The following is a 23,279-nucleotide window of genomic DNA, read 5'->3' as shown; positions in this document are numbered from 1 at the left end:
AGGCAAAAGTTTTGTAAGCCAACACACCTGCCACTGTAAGCCTAGCACTCGAGGTGGCAGTGCCCACAGCATTGGTGGCTGTGCAGGAGTACTGCCCAGTATGACTCATCTCGGTTTGCACCAGTTGCAGCACTGCAACATTATCTACAAAGGATGTGTGCACATTGTGGTCATCGCTTAGCAGCACACCGTCTTTATGCCAAGCCACAGTAATGGGTTCTGAGCCATTGAGCCGGCACATAAATTTAAGGGGTAATCCAACAGGGTGCTCGATATCCTTTAATTTTCTTGCAAAGGAAGGTGGTCGCTTGCGCTCTGGAAGAAAGTAGGTAAAGGATAAATATGCCCCAGGAAACAGGTTTTTTTACGTAATTTTGCAAGAGAAAAAGAGTTTGTAGCAAGTTAATATAAAATCATCACCTTGAACTGTCAAGAGAGCCTTTGTAGATGCACTTCCTACACTGTTTTCTGCCTTGCAGATATATTCTCCGCTGTCGTTGCTAACCGCTTTGTTGAAAATAAGTGTAGCAACATTGTCTTTAAAGAATACTTTGTACTCAGGAGTAGATCTGAGTTTTGTATCACCTTTGTACCAAGACACAGTGATTTCTGGTGTACCACCAACATGGCATTGCAATGTTGTGTAATCCCCAACTGACACCTCAAGAGATTCCAAGTGTGTAACAAAATAGGGAGGTTCTGAAAAAGAGAAGCATTTAGGCTCATTATAGTGCCAGGCCTTGTAAGACATACACTTGAAAGAACAAGCAAGAAAAAGAAGCAAAGGGAGCACACACCTAGAGTAGAGACTATAGCCCCACAAACATCTCTTCCTGCCTCATTTTCAACATGGCAAGTGTATTCTCCTGCATCCCCTTTGGTGCTGTCAAGTATTTCCAGGATGCAGGATTTCTCTGTGGTGGTGATACTACACTTCTGAGATTGAGTGATGGTGTGGCCATTCTTCTTCCATGTCACAGAGATGGGCAGGCTGCCTGTGTAAGTTCCCTCCAGGATGATGGCCTTGCCGGGCTCTACATACTGATCACTCAGTTTCTTCACAAAGACTGCTGGCTCTAACAAAGGGTAAGAAGTCACAAATGTTGAGCACTACAGGACTAATGGAGGAAAGGAAACAATACTTTAAGGTAAATAGAGAGACGCCATCTTTACAAACCTTTTACTGTAAGGTGTGTTGTACAATTTGCCCTGCCAGCATCATTAGTCACTAGACAAGTATATTCTCCACTTTGGAGAGGAGTTACGTCAAATAACTCAAGCTCCACAACAGAGTCCTCCAAGTAGATATTGCATTTGTCTCCTGGCACAAGCTCATTGGACCCTTTAAACCAGTTCACCTTAAAAGGTGGGGTTCCTCTGATAACACATGTAAAAGTGATGCTTGTGCCTGGCAAGACATCCAGAGCCTCTGGTGTCCTCTCAAAAGAAGGTGGTTCTAAACACACAAGAGAAAAAGAGAGGTAAGACAGATTGCTACAGCATAATCCTGGCATTTCCACACCTAATGAAGGTAAAGAACACAATCTTTATTTTCCCCATCAATAATTTTCCCCAAGCATATTTACAAAAGACTATAGGTAATGTCAAGAGAAAAAGAGAAAAGAATAGCTTAGAGAGCTTCCTGATCACCATATACTGACCTTGTACGGTCAATACAGCACTGCATTCATCTGAACCAGCTATGTTGGTAGCTTTGCAGGTGTAAGTTCCAGCATCTGAATCACTCAGTGAATTCACTTCCAAAATACAAAGGTTATCTGAAAAGGAGATTTGATGTTTTTCCCCACTGACTAACTTAAGTCCATTTCGGAACCAAGCCACAGAAATAGGAGGTGAACCCGACACTTTGCATTCCAGCAATGCTGAGGAACCCAGAACACAAGGAGTTTCCTTCAATTTTCTTGTGAAAGAAGGAGGAATGATTCGATCTGCATAAGAAAACATAATAAATACATGGTTAGAAAGAAAAGGAAGGAAGGAATGGGAGAAAGAAAGGAGAACATGACTGAGTGGAAGTTTTTGTAAAAGGCAGAAAACAAGCTACCCAACCAACCTAAAACATCAACTGATGCTGTGCAACTGCTTTTCCCCACGTCGTTCTGCACTGCAAAAGTGTACAGTCCAGCATCTTCCTTTTCTGCATCCATAATTTTAAGCGTAGATACTTTATTGAGGAAAGTAATTCTGTATTTCTGGCTGCTGGTCAGCTCTTTGCCATCCTTGAACCACCCCGTGGAAAGCTCTGGTGTGCCTGCCACTTTGCACTCCAAAGTACAGGCGTCTCCTATAGTAACTCTCATTGGTTCTGCTTTCTCTACAATGACTGCAGGCTCTAGAAGGAGAGATGGGTAACATGTATGGTGAACACAGAAATTAAGTAGCACTAGCTGTAAGTGTTATAGCATTTTAAGATGGGGTTTACACATTTGATTCTAGGGATATCCCAGGCTTTTGGGCTGGGGAATTTTTCAGCTTTTTTAAAATATTTTTTATTTTTATTTTTTTTAACACCCTTTATTCTGCCCTAAACTGGAGATTTCAGATGCTCTCCAAAATAAATTAAAAACATTTTTAAACTCCTGGGAGAGAAACACAACTGTTTGTCTCTCTCTAAGCAGACGAGCAGAAGACATGACAGAAATTCAGTCAACTGGATCCCATAACCATCTAGAAGCCTGTGGTTCCTCTCACCCTTATCCTTGGACAACTGAAAATAAGGAACCTGACTACTGCTTGTTGGGGATACAAGAAATCTCTGCTTTGCTCATTTTAAACTCATGGGAATAAGGACATCATGCAGCTGACACTAAACAGCCAAGATCCTCACTTAAAAAGAAAAAAAACAACCCTATTGTGCACCTATGCTTTTTACCAACCTAGAATACTTAAGGTAGCCATGCACTCTCGACTTCCAGCATCATTTCTGATCTGACAGATGTATTTTCCAGCACTGCTTGTCTCTGTGTGCAGAAGTTGTAAAGTTGCAATATTTTCCATAAACGTGATCTTCGTGTTTTCACTTTCTCTAATAATTTCCTCTTTGTCTTTAAGCCACTGCACAGAAATTGGCTGGGAGCCCTCCACTCTTGCTTGTAACTCTACTGGTTCACCAACCACAACAGTCACACTGTTTATTTTAGTCAAGAATTTTGGTGGTTCTGAAGAAGAAATAGGCAGTTATAATAAATACTTACAGTGTCTATGAAAGAAGAGTAATGCAGTGCCATTGGGAGCACTGCAGAAGGCATATGTGTCAATACTTTACCTTTCAGCTTCACAGTGCAAAAACAAGTGTCACTTCCTATGTCGTTCTGGGCTTTGCACTGATATTCACCCACATCTGCAGCTTCAATATTAAGAATGCGAACACTGGTGTGGTAGTTTTTGGCTGTAACCTTATACTTCTTACTACTGCGGATTTGCCTCCTGTCTTTGTACCAGGTAACGTCAAATGGTGGTGTTCCTGAAATCTCACATTCCAGGCTAACCTCAGTTCCTTTGAGCATGTCTACTGGAGAGGGCTTCCTGCTAAAAACAGGAGGTTCTAACAAGGGAAGAAAGGAACATTTTTAGAAAGGAGCCTGGAGCTATTTGACCAGCAAATCATTTACTCATACCAGCTTCTACACAATGAGACAGCTGAGAAAAATCAGCAGAATGGGCACAGACTTTCCTCATTTTCTTGGCACATTATGAAATAATCTTGCAAGTAGTTGGCATCCAGAGCTCTTAGCTCTTCTGTAGAAAAGGTGAACAGAGGGGTGGTCCTTGGAAGACAGGGTATAGGTCTCATTTATCTGATAGTTGTCTCAAACACAGGGTGTAAAACTGATGCTGATTACTCTGGGTCTATTCTTTCAGTTTGTATTTCAGCTCCTTGATATAGCAGTTCCCACTATGATCTGTCCTCGATGTTGACAGTCATAAACCTGGGGATCACCTAACTTAGGACTCATCTGCATTAAGAACAACATTGCTGTTGTTCAGGCACTGACAGAGGGGGGGAGGGGGCCTCAAGAAACAAACATAACATGAAGAAAAAGTCAGTCCTAAAATACTAAATTAATCTCCTGTTCTTGTTTATTTTCAAAGGATAAAGCCACCAGGGGAAAAAAGGGATGTAGTCAAGAGAATAAGAGGATATCTAACCTTTCACTGTGACTTTAGTGCTACAGCTGGCCTTGCCGGCAGGGTTGTGAGCTTCGCAGATGTAGTCACCACTGTCATCAGTACTGAGATAATTCATTTCAAGCACAGCCAAGGAGTCAATGAATGATGTCCGGAATTTTTCACTGGCAACAATTTCATGGTCATTTCTGAACCACACTACTTTCATCTCTGGAGACCCACTTACTTTGCACTCAAGCCGGGCTGAGTCACCCTGCTTGACTACTTTTGCTGCCTCTAGCTTCTTAGCAAACTTGGGTGGTTCTAAAAAAGCAGAAAAAGTGGAGTCAGAAAGGTCTGAATTAATACTGGAAAGAAAAGAGGAGGGGAAAGAACCAAAGAACTGTGGGTTGCAAACACAGGGTAGGGAATTCACATGAAAGTGTATTGATATCACTGAGGTGGGCTTGGCAAAAAAAGGAAAGAAAAGAAATAGGTGAAAAGACTGTAACACAAGAAAGAAGTCACACCTGTTACCATCAGTGTTGTAGTGCAAGAGTCACTGCCAACGTCATTAGAAATGTGGCAAGTGTAGCGCCCACTCCTAGAAGTATCCACTGAATAGAGGGTTAAGAACCCAGTTGACCCTTCAATCCCAATGAAACAGGTTGGACCAGATACAAGTTCTAAGTCTTCTTTGAACCACTTTACTGTAAAGGGTGGTGTTCCTTTTAGTGTAGCCTTAAACTCCACTGTGGAATCTGGGATGGCTTGCTGGCTTTCAGGTTTTACTAAGAAGCTTGGTGGCTCTGCAGTTTTCAAGAAAAAGAAACATTCAGTTACATCAGAAATGTCTTCATTGGAAGAATGAAGAAATTTAGTAAGGTAAGCATGGAGACCAAGTTTTCAGCATTTATATTAAGAGGTATAAGAGTCTTATGTTAGCATAAGATTTAAGATATTTTTCCCAGCATCCATCACAAACAAGCAGCAAAAGAGTTTCAAACCTTTCACAGTCAGGACGGCACTGCAAGAATCGCTCCCAGCAACATTAGAGATACTGCACATGTAATTTGCACTGTCTGCCAGTTCTAGGTTAGCAATCTCGAGTGACATAGTGTTCTCGTGGCATAGGCTTCTATATTTTGCACTGTCAGTTATCTCTTTTCCATCCTTATACCATTTTGCAGTAATGGGAAGTGACCCAGAGACTTTGCACTCCATTTGGATAGAAGATCCCAGAACAGTATCCTTTTTGGTTAGTTTTTTGATAAATGCAGGAGGAATTGATTGATCTGCCCAACACAAAAAAATGGCAAAACCAGACTGGTTACCTTCTTGCCTATCTTTCACAGAGATTATAATTTTTTCATTCCCTCCCTGCTGGATTGGTGAATTCACCAAATGACAATACAAACCTAGGACAGTGAGAACAGCTTCACAGGTGCTACTTCCAAAGTCATTTTCAACCTTAAAACTGTATGTACCACTATCCTCCTTTGATACAGGTTCAATCCTGAAACTGGCCACATTGTTTTCAAAGCTCATTGTGTAGTATCTACTGGGTAGGAGTTGTTTGCCATCTTTGTACCATCTTATTCGGAGCTCTGGTGTTCCAGCCACAGTACACTCCAAAGTCACAGGGTCTCTTTCAGTGACTTTAAGTGATTTAGCCTTTTCTATGATTTGTGCAGGCTCTGAGATATAAAGTATATAAAAATAACAGTTAGATACATAGATAGGGTACTGACTTTCCAAGTACTCATCAAGGATGGCTTGAAGGGTCACACCTTGTACACACCTTGTACAAAAAGCAGACTAAAACATTTCTCCATGCCAGATTCATTCTTTGCCTGGCAAGTGTATCTTCCTCTGTGGCTGAGGTCAATATTGGTAAGTTCCAGTGTGGCCACGCTGTTCTCAAAGGTGATATGGTGGTGCTCATCATCTTCTAGTATTTTCTCATCTTTTATCCACAACACAGATAAGGGTTGAGCACCAGCTACAATGCACTGGAAGAATGCAGTACCTTTCAAAATGCTAGTGACATTCTCCAGCTTCTTGACAAAGGATGGTGGTTCTGTGGTGTGAAGTTTTGGTTTTTGATTGGAAGAGAAGTCATAGAAAGGGAAAGGGGGAAAGAGAGATAATATAAAGTCATCCTAGTCACTACAGTTTAGCCAGAGCATATAATGTTATGGGTATACTTCCTAAAGAACTGACCTTTCAAGCTGAGCCTTGTGCTGCAAGAACAGCTCCCACCTTCATTTGATATAATACACTGATATTCACCAACATCTGAGACATCACAGTTAGTCACATTAAGAGTAAATACTGATTCTTTGGTGGAGATGGCATATTTCTTGCTGCTGAACATCTCCTTATTGTTCTTCAGCCACTTCACCTCAAATGGAGGAGTACCAGTCACCTCGCACTCAAGTATGGCTTCCAAACCCTTCACTACTTCAGTGGGACGCAACTCCCGAACAAATGTTGGAGGCTCTACAAAGAGGAATGAAGAGAAGGCAAATAGTAGCCTCGAATGATTTTGAGGGGAGAAGTCTCCCCTACTCCATCACCCCAGCTATGTGGCATAAATGCCAAGATGTTCAAAACAAACCTTTTACTTTCAGCTCGATACTGCAGCTTTCACTACCTGCATCATTGTGGGCTTCACAAACATAAATCCCACTATCTGACACTCTGGCTTGAGTTAATTTCAAAGTGGCTAAACCGTCTATGAAGGAGATGCCGTACTTGGCGTGGTCAGTCACTTCATTACCATCCAGGTACCATGTTATGTGGATCTCTGGTGTGCCTACTACTTGGCATTCGAAAGTGGTGGACTGTCCTTCACGCAAAGCTACTACGGAAGTTGGCATCTGAATAAACCTGGGAGGCTCTAGAAGGTGGACAGAAAAGGTGAGGCTTTGTAATATTCAGGTGATGTAAAGAAATACAAGGGTTTCCTATCCCCTCCCTCCAAATTACACAGAAAAATCAGAAGCACAATGAGGAGAATATTGAGCTGCACACCTTTTACAAACAAAGTTGCCTTGCAAGTTGCAGTCCCCACATCATTGCTTATCTGACAAGTGTAGTTCCCAGAGTCAGATGTCCTAGCCGAGAAGAGCTCCAGTACACTAGATGTGTCGTCCTTCCAGACAGATCGATTGGCTCCAGAGAGGAGCTCTTGGCTGTCTTTAAACCACTTTATCTGCAGAGGAGTAGAGCCCTTCACCAGTGCTTTGAACTGAACCCTAGCATTGGGCACAATCTCTTGGGACTGGGGTTTCTCTACAAAATATGGTGGCTCTGTAACATGTAAAAAGGAAGAAAGAAGATTACTCTGATACAGGTGAATTCCAAAGTTATGAATGAAAGGCCTAACACAAGACAAAGAAGGAACTCAAACCTTTGACTGTTAAGAACCCACTGCACTGGCTGCTTCCCGCCTTATTGGTTGCTTCACAAGTGTAAGAGCCGCTGTCTGTGCCTTCCAGTTTATTGATTTCCAGAAATGCAGTATTATCATGGAAAGAGTATTTGTGCTTTTCACTTGCTGTTATTTCTTGGCCATCCTTGTACCACTGGATACTTATGGGATGTGAACCTGACACTATGCATTCCAGATGGACAAAAGAGCCCTTAATGCTGTCCATTTTCTTGAGCTTTTTGGTGAATTTAGGTGGTATAATGAGATCTATCCAAGACAGTAAAAAAACAAAGCATGAAATTCAACCTTGATTGCACAGATGTGAGCTCAGGATAAAATGTATTTTATGTGAAAACAATGATAAAAGAGAGCTCATACACACCTAGGACATTAATGTTGGCAGAACAGCTACTGCTTCCAACGTCATTGTGAACCTCAAAAATGTATTCTCCACTATCTTTCTTTTCTGCATAAAGCACCTTTAGGACTGAGACAGTATCTGTAACACTGATCTTGTATTTTGGGCCTAACGCCAATTCCTTGCCATCTTTGAACCATTTGGCTGTAATAGGTTTTGTTCCCGAAAATTTACACTGCAAGGTTGCTGGGTCTCCCTCAGTCACATCTATTGACACGGCCTTGTCCACAACTGTAGCAGGCTCTGTTGTAAACAAGGAGATAAGAGTGTTAAGAGCATCTGTATAAACCACCAAGGAACAGTCTGAGATCACCACAAACCCTCAGGGTAGGACCAACCTTTGACAGTCAGCAGAGCAGAACATCTCTGAATTCCTGCCTCATTTTTAGCCTGACAGAAATATTTCCCATCATGTTTCAGTTCAATAGACCTCACCAGAAGAGTGGCAACATTGTTGACAAAAGTCATTTTTATATTGTTATCTTCAATCACTTCTTCATTGTCTTTCAGCCAGGACACAGTGATGGGCAAGGAGCCTTTAATAGCAGCCTGAAACACAACTGTTCCCCCTCGAAGGGAACTAATGTTTTCTATCCTTTTTACAAACTGTGGGGGCTCTGGCAGGAAGAAAATGGACATGTAAGTATGAGTCTGGTGCATGATGGTGTGGCATGAAAGCCACACTGGGATAAAAGCATGCTAGTGGCATTCTGCACCTTGCACTAACCTTTCAGTGTAACCTCTGAACTGCAGAAGCAGCTCCCGACATCATTTGTTACTCTACACTGATACTCGCCAACATCAGAAGCATCAAACCTGAAAACATGGAGGCTAATCAAAGATTTCTCAATGCTTATTCTGTGCTTCTTACTGCTCCGCACGGGTTTATCATCTTTCACCCAGAACACTTCAAATGGAGGTGTGCCAAGCACCTCACACTCCAAAACCACATCAGAATCTTTCAAGACTTCCATGGATTGAAACTCCTTGCTAAAATAAGGTGACTCTACAGTGCAAAAGAGAGAGTTCAGTTGTATTAGTCATACTTTTGAAGTCTATAAAGTTGTATTGAGTTTAAAGAGACAAACTGCATGGCTGGATGTCACACACACCTTTGATCGTAACGACACTACTGCAAATATCTTTCCCAGCATCATTTCTGGCCTCACAAATGTATTCCCCACTGTCTTCAGGCTCAGCCTCTATAACATGAAGTACTGCCAAGGATTTTGTGAAAGACATTCTATATTTGTCACTCTCTTTTAGCTCTCTATCATCCTTGAACCACGTGATTTTAATCTCAGGAGTACCAGTGACTTCACAGGTCAGCTCAGCATATCCACCTTTCTTTACCAGATGGGTTGGCTCTAGCTTCTCCTTGAAGGCAGCAGGTTCTGTGGGTTTAAGAAGAGTGTTCAGGATAAAGAAAGCAGGAAAGAGTGCTACTGGGTCAATCCAGCATCTGAAAGTTTAAAAGACAGAAGAATGCAAACCTTTTACAAACAAGTTTGCACTGCATGATACTGAACCAGCTACATTGGAGACTTTGCAGGTGTATTTTCCTGAGTCTGTTGGTTTGACTGCGTAAAGTTCCAAGTAACTTGCTAACGCTTCTGTCATGATGTAGCAGGCTCCTCCTGTCACCAGCTCAGTTTCACCTTTAAACCATTTCACCATCAGTGGTGTTGTGCCTTTAAATGTGCCTTTGAAACGTACGGTTGATGCAGGCAGTACATCTTGGGACTCTGGTTCTACAATGAAGCTGGGTGGCTCTAGATTTTGTTGAAAGGAAGCAAATGTCAAGAGTGAGACACATGGCCTGAAGAAAAGTATTATTAAATGAAAAAAAAATTCCAAGAAATTTTAAACAAATTGCCAAACCTTTTATAAACAAAGTGCTACTGCTCTCTTTGCTACCAGCAGAGTTTGTGGCTCTGCAAATGTAGACCCCAGCATCACTTGCATCTAGGTGTTTTATTTCCAAAGATGCAGAACCTTCTGCAAAGTGTACTGTGTACTTGGCGCTTGAAGTGATCTCAATGTCCTGCTTAAACCAAGAGACAGTCATTGGAAGAGAGCCTGAAATTTTGCAGTCTAGGCGGCATGACGTGTTAATGATGCTGTCAACATTCTTCAGGGGTTTAGTGAAGAAGGGAGGGAGAGTGCGATCTGTTGAGAGTGAAAGATATGAAAGAAACAAACTAATGAGAAAACCAAACATGCCGTTGTGCTTCTGCTCTGTTGGGCTCAGAGCAGAATAGCAGGGTTGTTTGCAAAGAGTCAGTACCAACCTAGCACTGTGAAGCTGGTAGTACAAGAACTGATGCCCACATCATTGGATATCTCAAAGGTGTACTCGCCACTGTCTTGCAGTTCAGCGGCATAAAACTTAAGCTGAGCAATGTTATTTTTAAAGCTGATCCTATATTTTTTGCTGGCAGGTAGTGGTCTTCCATCTTTGAACCATTTGGTTTTTAGCTCTGGAGTGCCTGTAACAGTGTACTCCAAAATGGCTGGTTCCCCTGCTGTTACCTGGATCATTTCAGATTTTTCAATGATTTTGGCAGGTTCTATAACAGAATTAAACAGCTGGTGTTAAGGACAAAAGGAACTTGTTCTTCTCAGGTGGGTGACAATGCAGGGATCACAGCAATACTCCACTGACCTTTCACTGACAGTTCACCAAAGCAGGACTGAGTTCCTGCATCATTCTCAGCCACGCAGGTGTACTTCCCACCAGAGCTCAGCTGGACACCGGTAATTTGCAGTGTTGCTAGACCATGTTCAAATGTCACTCTCACTTTGTTATCATCTTGAATAATGTCTTTTCCCTTCATCCACATCACAGAAATAGGCTCTGACCCTTTCACCACAGCCTGTAATGTAACACTATCTCCAGCCAGAGCTGTTACATTTTCAATTTTCTTAACAAAAGATGGTGGTTCTAGTTCAAAGAAAAGAGACAAGAAGAAATACTCATCTTCTACCACATCATCCCATGAAATCCACTGCTTAAAGACAGTTACACGAGACAATATGCGAAGTACATGGTACAATTCAGCTAAAGAGGAAGCAAGAAAAGAGCTGCATTCCCCAGCTGGGGACCCCTTTAAGCTCAATTCAAATTCACAGGTTTAGCGCCAGATAAGATATACACAGAACTTTAAGAGAAAAAGATAACCTCCCCTCCCCAATCTCCCTAGCAACCCACAAATCCAAAGAAAAGACATTTTAAGTAATGAGAGGTTCTTGCCAATTCCTTCAGTAAGTGGAGGTTTTTCTCTTCCACTGACCTTTCAAGATGTATGTTGCACTGCATATGCACTTCCCGACTTCGTTAGCTATCACACACTCGTATTCACCGACATCAGCACTATTAAACGAGGACACCTCCAGAGAAATTACAGCTTTCTGAGAGGTCAACCTATATTTTTTACTACTGCGAATCTGTTTCTTGTCTTTGTACCAGCTAATTTCAAATGGTCCAGTACCAGCAACCTCACACTGAAGAACGGGGTTTGTTCCCTTTACTACCTCTGCTGGTTCAAGTGTTCGGATGAAAGACGGAGGCTCTATAAAAGCAGCAAGAAAGAATTAGTCAACCATGCCAAAAATAAAAAGGAAGAGAAGTTTCTTCTCAAGAATGCGGCTGACAGCAGCAAGAAGAACAGACCTTTGACAACTACTTCGGTGGTGCAGCTGTCACTTCCAACCTCGTTTACAGCTTCACATGAGTAGCTCCCACTGTCATCAACTTTCACCTCCAAAATATCTAACACAGCCACAGAATTGCCAAACGACATCCTGTGTGTGTTGCTTTCACGGATTTCCTTATTGTTCTTGAACCAAGTAACCTGCATTTCAGGAGACCCTTTGATTTTGCATTGAAGGCGTGCAGAGTCACCTGGAGTCAGTAAATAAGATGGATCGACTTTCTTCACAAAGGATGGTGGTTCTAAAAATGGAAAGAAAAGGAAAGAAAGGGGGGAAAATGGGAAGGAAAAAGGTTGGAAATGGAAAGGAAAGTAGAAAGAAAGGGAAAGGAGAGGGAAAAAAGAAAAAGGAAAAAAGGCTGAAATACAAAGGTTTGAAAGATTGGTTCCTAGCACAAGAACAAAACATGACTTCAGAAAAAATCATCATTTTTTGCAGTTTTTGTGGTTTCTTTTGCCACCTCTGTCCTGCATACAGGAGCAATTCTTGGATCTGGCCAGTGAAAGAAATATTGAAGCACCCTACAGTGCACAGGGAGGCAGGAAGAGGAATGAGCAAGAGGTGAATGGACCTGACAGCAGGTCTGAGAAGAGTTCACAGAGTGATTCCTGCTCAGAGAAGCCTGCAAAAGAACAAATAGGGAATCCAGGAAGAGAAAAGTAAAGGGGGCATAGGACTATCTTACCTCTGACTGTGACGCTGGCAGAAGAGGAGCTGCTTCCTGCCTCGTTTGAGGCAGTGCACACATAATGGCCTGAATCCTTCAGCTTAGCCAAAGGAATCTCAAGTGAGGCTATTTTGTCTTCAAAGTAAATCTTATAATCTTTGCCTGGAGGAATTTTGTTTCCATCCTTTGTCCACCCTACTGTTACTTTCCTGTCTTCATCTACCTGACATTCAAGGCGTATTTTTTTATTGACTGCTGACTGCACTGACTGCAGCACTTTAATGAAGTGAGGCTTATCTATAATGATCAATTCAGCCTGGCAAATGTCAGCCCCAAACTTGTTGGAAGCTTTGCAAGTGTAAACCCCTCTGTCACTGATGGTGAGAAGGGAAATTTCTAGCACATGTTTGTTTTCCACTTTGGAGATTCTGTGATGGTCTGAAGGTGAAATGGTCGTGCCATCTTTCTGCCAGGCGACGTCGATGACTGGAGTGCCCAAAACAGTACACAGGAGCTTGGCACTTTTTCCCACAAAAGTAGTGATAGATTCAGGTCTGGTAAGAAACGTTGGCGGTAATGCTTCTGCAAAACAAAGGGGTTCAATGTTATCCAGAGGTGAGGACCAGAGCTTATGCTCTTTGTTTACAATTGCCAGGGACAGAGAGTATGAGGGGCCAGTTAGTCACTGGACACTCTTAACCAAAAGAAGCCAGCAGTGAAGGAAGTAAGAGATATTAAAGATGATGAATTTTGGCTTTTGGATTTGTACTTCTTGGGTCTGTATATTGCTTCAGAGCTTGAAGACATTTTGGGTCTCTGGAGGAATGTACAGACTAAAGGGAAATGAACCAAAAGCTGGAACTTCCCCCGCTTCAAGACTGATATGTTTGTGTACCATTCTCTCAAGATGGACAAGTTTGCATGCATTTCACAGTTTGCGCAGCATCTAGCATCTGGCACTTAGCAAAGAGCACATAAAGACTCCTCCCATAAAAAGAAATTTCAATGTACAAAAAAAAAATCATTATACACTAAGAGACCTAAAGGTGGCGGTTTGGATTTCTTTTAAAGGAAAAAAAAAAAAGAAAGAAGATAATTGTACAGCTCTCAATAGACAAAAAGATCAAAAACTGAAACAGCTTTAAACCATCTTTTAGTCTTTAAGATCTATTTCCCTAATCACACACAGGTCTCCTCTGGCCATGGCACACAGAAGTTGAGGTATGTGTAGCTGCATAGCCTGCATCGCAAGTATAGATGCAGCATAGACATAGGGTGCCAAGGTAATTGTACAGTTATCATACCAAAGAAATCAGATTTAAAAGTGTATGTTGTCATCCAGAAGTCATAAACTTTCTTCAAGAATGTATTCACAAAGCAATCCCATTCTGTTGACAATCTAGTTCCTCCCACTCTCCCTCTCCCCCTTCTTTCTTGCCTTCTGAAACTTCACACTGATTCTGTTTTCTAGGTACAGAAAGCACCTAAAAGCAGCATTTTCAAAAATTATTCCTTCTTTATGCTTATGCCTGTCAAAATTAGGTATGGACTATGTATAACAATGGCAATCAAGAGCTCTACCATGAACATGTGTAAGTATAGCAATGAAAGCATTACAATATGCCAAGATATTTTATAGAGAAGTGTTGGAAAGTCTGTACTTACCACTCACTGTCAAAAGGGCTGTAGAGCTTACACTGCCATGCTGGTTGGAAGCCTTACAGCTGTACTCTCCGCAGTCAACTACCTGGGGCCTCAGAATCTCAAGCGTGGAGAGGTAGTTGGATGTGCGAATGGAGTATTTGTCCCCGTCGTATATCTCTCGGCCGGCTTTGTACCACTGGAACTTGACATTGGGTGCAGTCTCTACCTCACAGGTAAACTTGGCCACATGATTTACAGCCACCTCCACTGGTGTGAGCCTTCTCCTCAGGATCGGTGCAACTGAAATCAGAAGCAGAGAGTAACTCAAAGCTCTGCCTGTGACATTCTGGAAAGTAACAGTGAAGTGACTGACTGAAAATAAAAGAAAGGTGATTTACTTGCAATCTGCATAACGTGACTGTAAAAGAAAAAAGTAAGAAATAAAAGCAGTACCAGGCTCAGTGGACAGACGGTGTTATGGTGCATTAATGACATCAGGAAACACAGTGGTGATACTGGAAAAATCACGTGCGATAGAGATGAAAAATAACAAGGCAATACAAACATCTACCACACTATCCTGGAGCTGTAAGAAATTGTGGTGCAAATGAGAAATTGTGCTGAAACTGGGGAATGACTACGAAGAGCGAGAGAGGGTGCGGCAGTGAGAAACAGGCAAAAATGGGAGAAGTAGTTGGGATCGAGGTACAGCTTGTCCTGACTGTGCTTGTGTCATGAGAACAGGAAGCAACAAAGTTCCTGACCAAAGACTGGGGTGAGGGAAGTGAAAGACTGCAATCTGGTAAAAAGAGACTACAAATCCAGAGAGAAAGGGAGCCCTCTGATTAGCGGCATGGTGATATTAATATTGTATCTGTATCCAAAGATACAGACACATAGTAGGGTAGTTTCATTAATAGAGCGGTGTATTAGAAAGACTGTATTTTATCCCCATAATCCAACCTCCTTTAACAATTGTGAGTTTTGCTGCTGTTGCTCTTTTTCCAGCTTGATTCAGCGCCTCACAGGTGTATTCTCCTTGGTGAGTATCACTGCATGCTTTGCTTATTACAAGTGTGTATGTGTCCTGATCTTGCAAACACTTGAATTTGTCACCTGAAGACACCAGTTTACCCTCAAAGTACCAGTTCACCTCCCTGACATTTGTTATGACAGACACCAAACTGACACTTTCTCCTTCCTCCACAACAGTGTTGACCAGGTTGCTATGTATGATGGGATAACTCTCTTTGATCTGTAGCTTCCCAGCTTTAGCTTCCAGAACTTTACTGCTCTCTTCCTCACAGATTTCTTCCCCTTTCTCTTTCTCTTTCAATATTTCTGTGGGTGTCTCGATGGGAACACCCTCAGAGGCTACATCAGCAGTGGCTGCAGCTGCACCCACATCCTTGATTTGACTATGCCCAGTCACAGTGTTGATTACTTGCACAGACAAAGGCTGCTCCAGGGGTATTTCTGCCTCCATAGTTGTCTCAGCCTGCTGGGACTTCAGCTCAGAGGTTTCATCACAGGATTTTCCTTCTTTGACAAGACTGACAATGTGTTCCTCCTCCAGGGGCTGTTTTTCTTCTAGCAGCAAGGGAAATCTCACAGCCTGCCCCTCACAGATTCTTGCAACAAAGTCCGCCTCTGCTGTTTCGAGGGAAGAAACGGTCTCCAGAGGAACGGCTTGGCCCCCAGTGAAGGCCAGTTCAGAGGCAAGTCTAGGTTCAGCCTTCAGCTCACCCTGCACTGCCTGGAAGTCCTCAAGGACCTGCATATGGTCACCATCTATGGAACGGTTCTCAGTGGTGCTTGACACCTGCAGAAGGGCTTGGGAAGCCTCTGTCTTCAGAGAAGCCATTTGCTCTGCTGTCTCAGGGATGACCTGCTCTTTGGGCAAGAGTATCTGTGTGGCTACAGTCCCAAGGCAGCCTGGCAGTCGTGTCTCCATTGCTGCCACAGGCACCACACCCTGGGGGCCAGCAGGGAAGGTTTCCAGGGGCTCTGCCAAAAGCTTGTCACTCTCTTGTGTTGTGGCTGCCCGGGTGAGCATCTCTTCAACAGTCTGTGTGGCCAGGCAGGCTGGTGGCAGGCTGGGCAAGATGTCCTCCCTGGGCAGCCTATGTTCCTCCTGGATCATCTGGAGCTGAAGGAGGGCCAGGGGCTCTTTCATGGCCTCAAGTCTCAGTGCTCCTTCTGCAGCAGGAAGTTCACCAGCCTCCTCATATGACAGGGGACTCTGGTCTTCTGCCACTGCAGAATGCTGCAAGGCTGGGCTTTGCCTGTGAACAGCATGCTCCTCAGACAGCACAAGGAGCTCAGCAGAGCACGTGGCCTCACCCAGGGCACTCACTGCCTTGCAAGTGTAAAGCCCAGTGTCCTCCTCCATGCACTCCTGCACTGTCAGGGAGCCTGACCCATCAGGATGGTGAGAAACAGAGTGATGTGCATCGGAGAAAAGCTGTTCACTCCCCTTGAACCACAGCACATCAGGGCATGGGTCGCCAGCCACGGTGTACTCAAAGACTGCGGTGAAACCCGGTGCACACCGTATGCCGTCTGGCTTCCTGGCAAAGCAAGGGCCCCCTGGTACCCGCTGATGCACATGGAGGTGGGCGCTGCACGTGGTCTCACCGTGTACATTGCTGGCCACACATGTGTACTCACCCTCATCCTGCACACCCGCATATGGGAGGATGAGGCTGTGATCATTGCCAGCAAACACTAACTTACAGTCTGTAGATGAGGTTAACTTCATACTGTTGAAAAACCACTGGACTTTGGGTGTGGGACTGCCAGTAACAGTAACAGAGAGCCTAGCTACATCTCCCTGCCAGACTTCAACATTTGAGACCTGCTTTAGGAAAACAGGGGCTTGGCCCCCCTCCGTTTCCATCTTTGCTTTGGTGGAATAAACTGGTTTTTCAGGCTCAAATTCAAGTGTTTTTTCTTTATCAGGCAACTGAAGGCCACTGCTGTAGCCTACACTTCTTCCTTCCTCAGAAGACACAGGAAGAGAGCTAGAGAAGTCTGTATGGAAAAAAAAATTGTTTCATTTTACTAGGATGTTTAGGAAAATACAACTAGATAGCAATAAACAGCAGTTAACAATGAACATGAGGTCCTGTCAAATACACACCTGCCAAGACCAGTAAGACATGCTGTGCTGTCAGGTTACTTATGAACTTCCTATTTGGGTCAACATTGATGTCTCTTTAAAAACCTGACATCACAGTATGGTTTAGGAATGCCCCCAAGGTGTACAGTGCAAGTAACAGTCAAGATTACTCCATTTCACAAATATAATTAAAGTAGTATATGCCATACATATTTGTATGTATGCTGATACAAGCAAGTACAGCAGAGCAGTGCTAAGACTCTGGTTTAACTCAAAGCCTGCAAAGAAAAAGCAGAATTACAGGATTGGAAAAATAACACAAATATTTTCAGCACACCAATCCTTCTTCTAGTGCAGCTCGTTCATCTCTTTCAACTCTTTTTCTAATACACTAAGATATTATCTCTCCCTACTTTGTCCTAGTTTTGTCATTAGACACTTATGCTTAGAACATCATTATTACTAAAACTGCAAGTTTGCACCCTTGATTTGATGTCACTCATTCAAATCTCTGGTTTTAAATTCCTCCTTGTCATAATGCTGACTATTAGAACTTCCACAATAGCAGAGAAAAAGAAGACAGAACACTTTAAGGTTTTTCTTTTCCTTGCCTCTGTGAATTTAGACATTTTTGTGTTGGACCTCTTTGTTATAATAGTGGTTTAAAAATGAAACAGACGTCAAGATCATGTCATTCTCTGCAGATGCTTGACACTAGAAACGTCAGTGAAATCTGAGGCTTCCAGGAAAAGAACAGGCCATCAGTGAAAACCACAGCACAGAAAAGCACATTTGGAAATCAAATCCTATTGTCCTCACTGAGTCAAATTTTCTCACACAAGGCCCACAGTATTTGACGCTGGGAAGATATGAGACTTGTTAAAGAAGAACAGAAGAAATGTGAGTGGATAAATGTCCCCAGGTGAAATTTGATAAGTTTCTCAATTACAGTGCCTTAAGTTCCAAAACTTATTGTGAGACAATAATTTTTGCTGCATTCCAATAGCAACTAGAAAGAAGAATAGAATATGTCTTACCCAATTATTTCTCATGGCTTTTATCAATGACTAATCTTGCCACAGATACCATAATAAACATGACATAGCACCATGCATACAGTGATTAACTGCGGAGAAGAGATGTTTAGGTAAAAAAAATAATTAAAAAATTAAAAAATTACACCAATCCTTCAGTATTTATCTACCAGCTTTGTTAAAAGAGTAGGGCAGTTTCCCCAGGAATACAATATGCGAGTGAATTTGAGAATGGGTGGCCATAAAGTATAGTAATTGCAGAATGGAACCTATGTTAACACACATGCGAATACATTATATACAACAGTTTGGCAAAAATTAGTGCACTTTTTTGTGTTCCTGAATATTTATGCCAGAAAAAGTATACAGATTCCTTTTCATATTTTAGCTGTGTCTATGAAATGAATAAAGTACAAGAAGCAACAGACTTAAATCATTTACATGTTTATTTCACAAATTAACCATACGTGTTAACATTCAATACACATTGATAACAAACATAATTCATCCTTTTCTTTAATTACTAGGTTTGTAGAAATGAAGACAACATTAAACCTGACAAACTGTGAGGTTTATAATTCCTGTGGAAGCACAAGAGAAATGGTCAACCATGGCTCTAAAGTCTTGCAGTTGCCCCAGGGTAAGTTTATCCAAAACTAGAATTACTCCAGGTTTATATCATTGTAGCTTAGGTGACACTTTGTTTCTCCATAAGCACATTATAGCACCCCTGGCTAATGTATGAAACTTAAAATAAGACTTTAAACTTAGATAAACCACAAACCCATGAAAAGGGTTGGCCATATATTTCAGATGTGAATATGAACTTGGACCTGTTTGGCTTAGAGCTCAAAACAAAATTATGGACCTGTTTCTAATAAAAATTACATTTCATTTACATGAAAATTAAACACACTTGCTTAGGACCCAATCAAAGACCTGATTTGGCTCTGAACATAAAAGACTCCTCATGTCACAGCTGGCATAACTTCAGACAATTCATGCCAGCTTCCCTAGGGACCTCTGCTATCTAATGCATCAGTGCTTCACATCTACACAAGGAATGGATTAAGGACGCATCATGAGGCAATTCTTTCCCAGCATTACGCTGGATCAGACACTCATGCTTCTCTTTCCTACCACCATTACCTATAAGAAATCACAATTATCTCTGCTTTTTAACATTGTACAGATCTTAAATATTTATCATTGGGTATTGACTGGCAAGAAACAGAAGTGACAGATTGGTATTAGCCTGACCACTCCAGTCATTTTTCCTACATCCTGAGTCATTGGGACTTGCCACTCTTGACTTTACGTTTATACTGGGAAACACATTTGGCAAAGTGACTCTTTGCTATGCCAGGTGAATGACAGGATGGTCTTAAAAGATTATTGAGTTTTTGAGACATGCTGACCTCTGTGTGAGGACTCATCAAACTCAGAAATAAGAACATGCAAGAATATTACTGAATGTACTATAGGAATAGTTCTTTTATACTTGCTCCTTCTTTCATAAATCACTATGCTCCTTAAAGGACTTTGCAAGGCAACTGATTGACAGCAACTTTTTTGTAAAGTTTTTCTAGGTATTTACATGTAATCGAAGTAAAAATATTTTTTGCTTAGGGTTGCTGAACTCAAGGTTTCACCTTGGCATATAGGTAACTGGAAAGATGGCACATAAATTAGTTATTTAACTTCTGATAAGCATTAATAACTTTAGTACTTTTAACCCATTTTTCTTAATCATTGTTATATAAGATAGATTTAGTTCTGATTTATTATGTCAGCTACTGCTGATTCCTCTTCCTACATATTAACATTATTTAAATATGAAAATATATACTCATATTGAGAACATTAATATAAAAATCTGCTGAGAAAATGCCACAGATAGATAACAATTGAATATATTCTACTTATTTCTGGTCATCTTGACACATAGCACACTTAACTGTTACTAATTAAAAAAGAAAAAAAAAGAAAAAGGGAGTACGTAGAAATTCCGTTCTAATGTGAAACAAGAATGTTGCATAAAAATCTCTCACTTTTATACTACTATGTATTTTTTATGAATGACACGAATATGGGGACAACTAAAGTTATTTTAATTCATTTACAGTTAAATCATTGATTTATTATGCTCCCTCTGCTTTCCCCTTAACTTCTACAGATACAGTACAAAATATGTTTTCATGTTTATTACTTGGTAATAGAGAAAAAAATCCTGTCCAGTCTCTACTAATGCAAAATTTTCATTTTTTTTCCCACTGTGTTGCTTTTCTTTGCAACAGCATAATTCCATTGACTTTAAAAAAAAAAGTCATTTAGTTTCATGAGTCAGTAGAATGTGACCCACAAATGTAAGAATATTGCAGTGATAGAAACTGTAAACACAGGATTTGACTCAGTGAGACTCACATGTTCTGAGACAACATTGTGAGAAGGGGGAATACCAGTTTAAGGAGTTCTTTCACAAAACTATGTCCAAACTAAAGAGCAAGCATAAGTTAGTATTCCATACCTTTAGGTTCCAAGAAAAAAAGTGATTTCTACATTTTCAGGGGATTTCTAGCCTGCCTAAACCAACAATGACTGTTACAGACACACAGGATTATGTACACTATACGAAAAAATTCAGTCATATATAAATGAGTGTCAATTACAATATCTTTACAAGAATGAGTAAGGAGCTTTGAAGGAGCCTGAAATACACCTTGGTGCAGAGAGTGTGCACAAAACCTATGCACATGTTAAATCTCACTTAAATTCCCCAACAAGCAAGTTTAAGTGAGACAAAAATATGCCCACATAGAGTGGTTTTCATCCCTAAAGAGATGAAAAACAATGCCCCTAATATGAGTGCTGCATTTTTACCAGCAGTGAACAACAGCATAAAAACATCTAGTGTTTCAAAAGAAAGAGACTCAAATAAATAGTGGGAATTCAGTATAATGTTAACACAGCACAGGTCTCCGCCATTCCTGCCTTGTTAGTGGCTACACATTTGTACTGCCCACTGTCACTTTGCATCAAGTTTTCAACAGTAAGGCTATGAGAGCCCCCCTCCTCTTCTTGCACACAGTACCTGTCCCCTTTCAATAACACCCCATCCTTGTACCAGCGGATAGTTGGATGGGGAAAACCAGTCACAAGACACTGGAAGCATGCTGAGGCACCTAGAAATGTACTGTAGTCAGAAATGAGCTTCAGAAATGTGGGAGCAGCTTCTGTGACCTGGAGCTCAAAGCTGCAGCTCTCAGAGTCCTCTGCCCTAAACTCAACCCCTTCCTCTTGGGACGGTTCTGCAAACACATCAAAACTAACATTGACACATTTCTCCCCTTCCAATTCCTGCTCTTGTTGAGCCACTGCAAGCAGTTGGGTTGCTTTTTCTGAGTCATCTCTGTGCTTCTCAAACTCAGACTCCAGCTCTATTTCTGACTGGTCACCTGGACTCACAGTTTTACGCAAGTCAGACTTCTGGGACCTGTGTCGTTCACTGCCTGTGATTGTCTCACTGCTCACATTAGTACTTGCTCCCTTCTGAGCCATGACTATGAGGGAGCCTTTGCACATCGCTTCTCCCAACCTATTCATTGCCTGACAGTGATAACAGCCACCATCAGAAGGACCTACTTTTTGGACCTTCAGACTGTGAAGTCCCTCCTTCTGACTCACAACATACTTCCCTGTCGTAGGTTTCACACAGACATCACCTCTGAACCACTGCACTAGTGGGACAGGAGTACCTGTTACCACACACTCAAACACTGCCTCCGAGCCTTCTGTCACCTTGACATCTGAAAAGGGCACAGCAAATCGGGGAGGCATTTCAGTAACTTGGAAATCAATTTTTATATCCTCATGCTCTGCAGCCAAGCCTGCAGCTTGCTCCAACAAGGCAAGTGGAAGGACATCCAGGGAAACAACCATGCTCTTCTTATCTCGGCTAAACTCAGGGCTGGTTATGATTTTTACCTGCTTCTCAAACTCCTTTACCTCGTTTTCATCCAGCTCCACTTCCAAGAGGATTTCCTGTGGTGAAGGTGACCTTGAAGATGTATTTTGCTCCAGATCAAAGTGTATTACATGCTGATGAGTGACAGGAGGTGGCAGTGCTAGTGATCGCCCATCTTCAGACAAAACTTCCACATGAGCAATACTCTTAGCTTCCCCAACAATGTTCACTGCATGGCACATATACTGTCCTCCATCTGCTTTCTGGACATTAGTAATCTCCAGCATACACTTATCCCCATCCTTCTCTATCCACACTCTCTCATCCAGCTCCAACAGAGATTTATTATGATACCACTTCACTCCTGGCTTGGGCACTCCCACCACCTCTGCTGCAAAGCTCAATGTGCTGCCCTCATACAGCCTCTTCCTGCTTAATGCCTTGAGGAATGCAGGTGGCATCTGCCTGCCTGATGGCTTCAGTGCTTCACGGGGGGTCCTAAATACCTCAGCTTGTGGCTGGCCTGAAGGATGTTGCCTACTCTCACAGAGGTGGAACATGGCCAGGGCATCCATATACTCCCCAGTGGGTGTCCAGTAGTGCTCTGGTGGTGTGCTGTCTCCTGCTGCAGAGCAGGGTCCCTCAAAGGGTGTGAAGTAGTGCTCTGAGGGTGTGTGGCATTTGGAACCCTCCAAGGGTGTGAAGTAGTGTTCATGTGGCATGCTGTACACTAAGCCCTCTTCAAACGGCGTGCAGTAGCGCTCATGTGGCATTCTGTACGCTAAGCCCTCTTCAGACGGTGTGGAGTAGCGCTTATGCGGCATACTGTATGCTAAGCCCTTTTCAGGCGGGGTGGAGTAGTGCTCGGGTGGCATGCTGTACTCTGAGCCCTCTTCAGACGGTGTGGAGTAGCGCTCGGGTGGCATGATGTAGTCTGAGCCCTCTTCAGACGGCGTGGAATAGCACTCGGGTGGTGTGCTGTACTCTGAACCTTCAGAAGGTGTGGAGTAGCGTTCGGGTGTGCTGAGCGGTGTGTGGTAGGATGCTGATGAAGCAGTTTCGAAGATCTCCACCGAGGAGGGAGGTGTGTAGAAGCGGTCTGAATCAGGCGACTCCTCTCCACTTCCACTTTCCAGCTCTATAGACATTTCTG

General features: G+C 42.3%; 1 protein-coding gene across 3 annotated transcripts in view; it reads right to left on the bottom strand.

Moving 5' to 3' along the window:
- TTN (titin) overlaps positions 1 to 23,279 on the bottom strand; it is a 253,429-nt gene that overhangs the window by 184,196 nt on the left and 45,954 nt on the right. The window contains exons 45-56 of one of the 3 annotated variants that reach the window (XM_057411684.1): positions 14,971 to 17,040; positions 14,029 to 14,307; positions 12,382 to 12,945; positions 4,171 to 4,452; positions 3,287 to 3,565; positions 2,898 to 3,179; positions 2,075 to 2,353; positions 1,662 to 1,949; positions 1,178 to 1,456; positions 798 to 1,076; positions 421 to 699; positions 28 to 315 (exon numbers count right to left, since the gene is read on the bottom strand). In XM_057411684.1, the coding sequence (XP_057267667.1) occupies positions 28 to 315; positions 421 to 699; positions 798 to 1,076; positions 1,178 to 1,456; positions 1,662 to 1,949; positions 2,075 to 2,353; positions 2,898 to 3,179; positions 3,287 to 3,565; positions 4,171 to 4,452; positions 12,382 to 12,945; positions 14,029 to 14,307; positions 14,971 to 17,040 (5,448 nt within the window). The remainder of the gene's footprint in view (positions 1 to 27; positions 316 to 420; positions 700 to 797; positions 1,077 to 1,177; positions 1,457 to 1,661; positions 1,950 to 2,074; positions 2,354 to 2,897; positions 3,180 to 3,286; positions 3,566 to 4,170; positions 4,453 to 12,381; positions 12,946 to 14,028; positions 14,308 to 14,970; positions 17,041 to 23,279) is intronic. The other 2 variants (XM_057411685.1, XM_057411686.1) reach the window with 2 other exon arrangements.

Source organism: Pezoporus wallicus, unplaced genomic scaffold, assembly GCF_028554395.1.
Source record: "Pezoporus wallicus isolate ANWC-B61680 ecotype Strahan unplaced genomic scaffold, APGP_CSIRO_Pwel_v1 contig_6732, whole genome shotgun sequence".
NCBI classification, from domain to species: domain Eukaryota; kingdom Metazoa; phylum Chordata; class Aves; order Psittaciformes; family Psittacidae; genus Pezoporus; species Pezoporus wallicus.
This window is presented reverse-complemented; position numbering and strand designations above follow the sequence as displayed.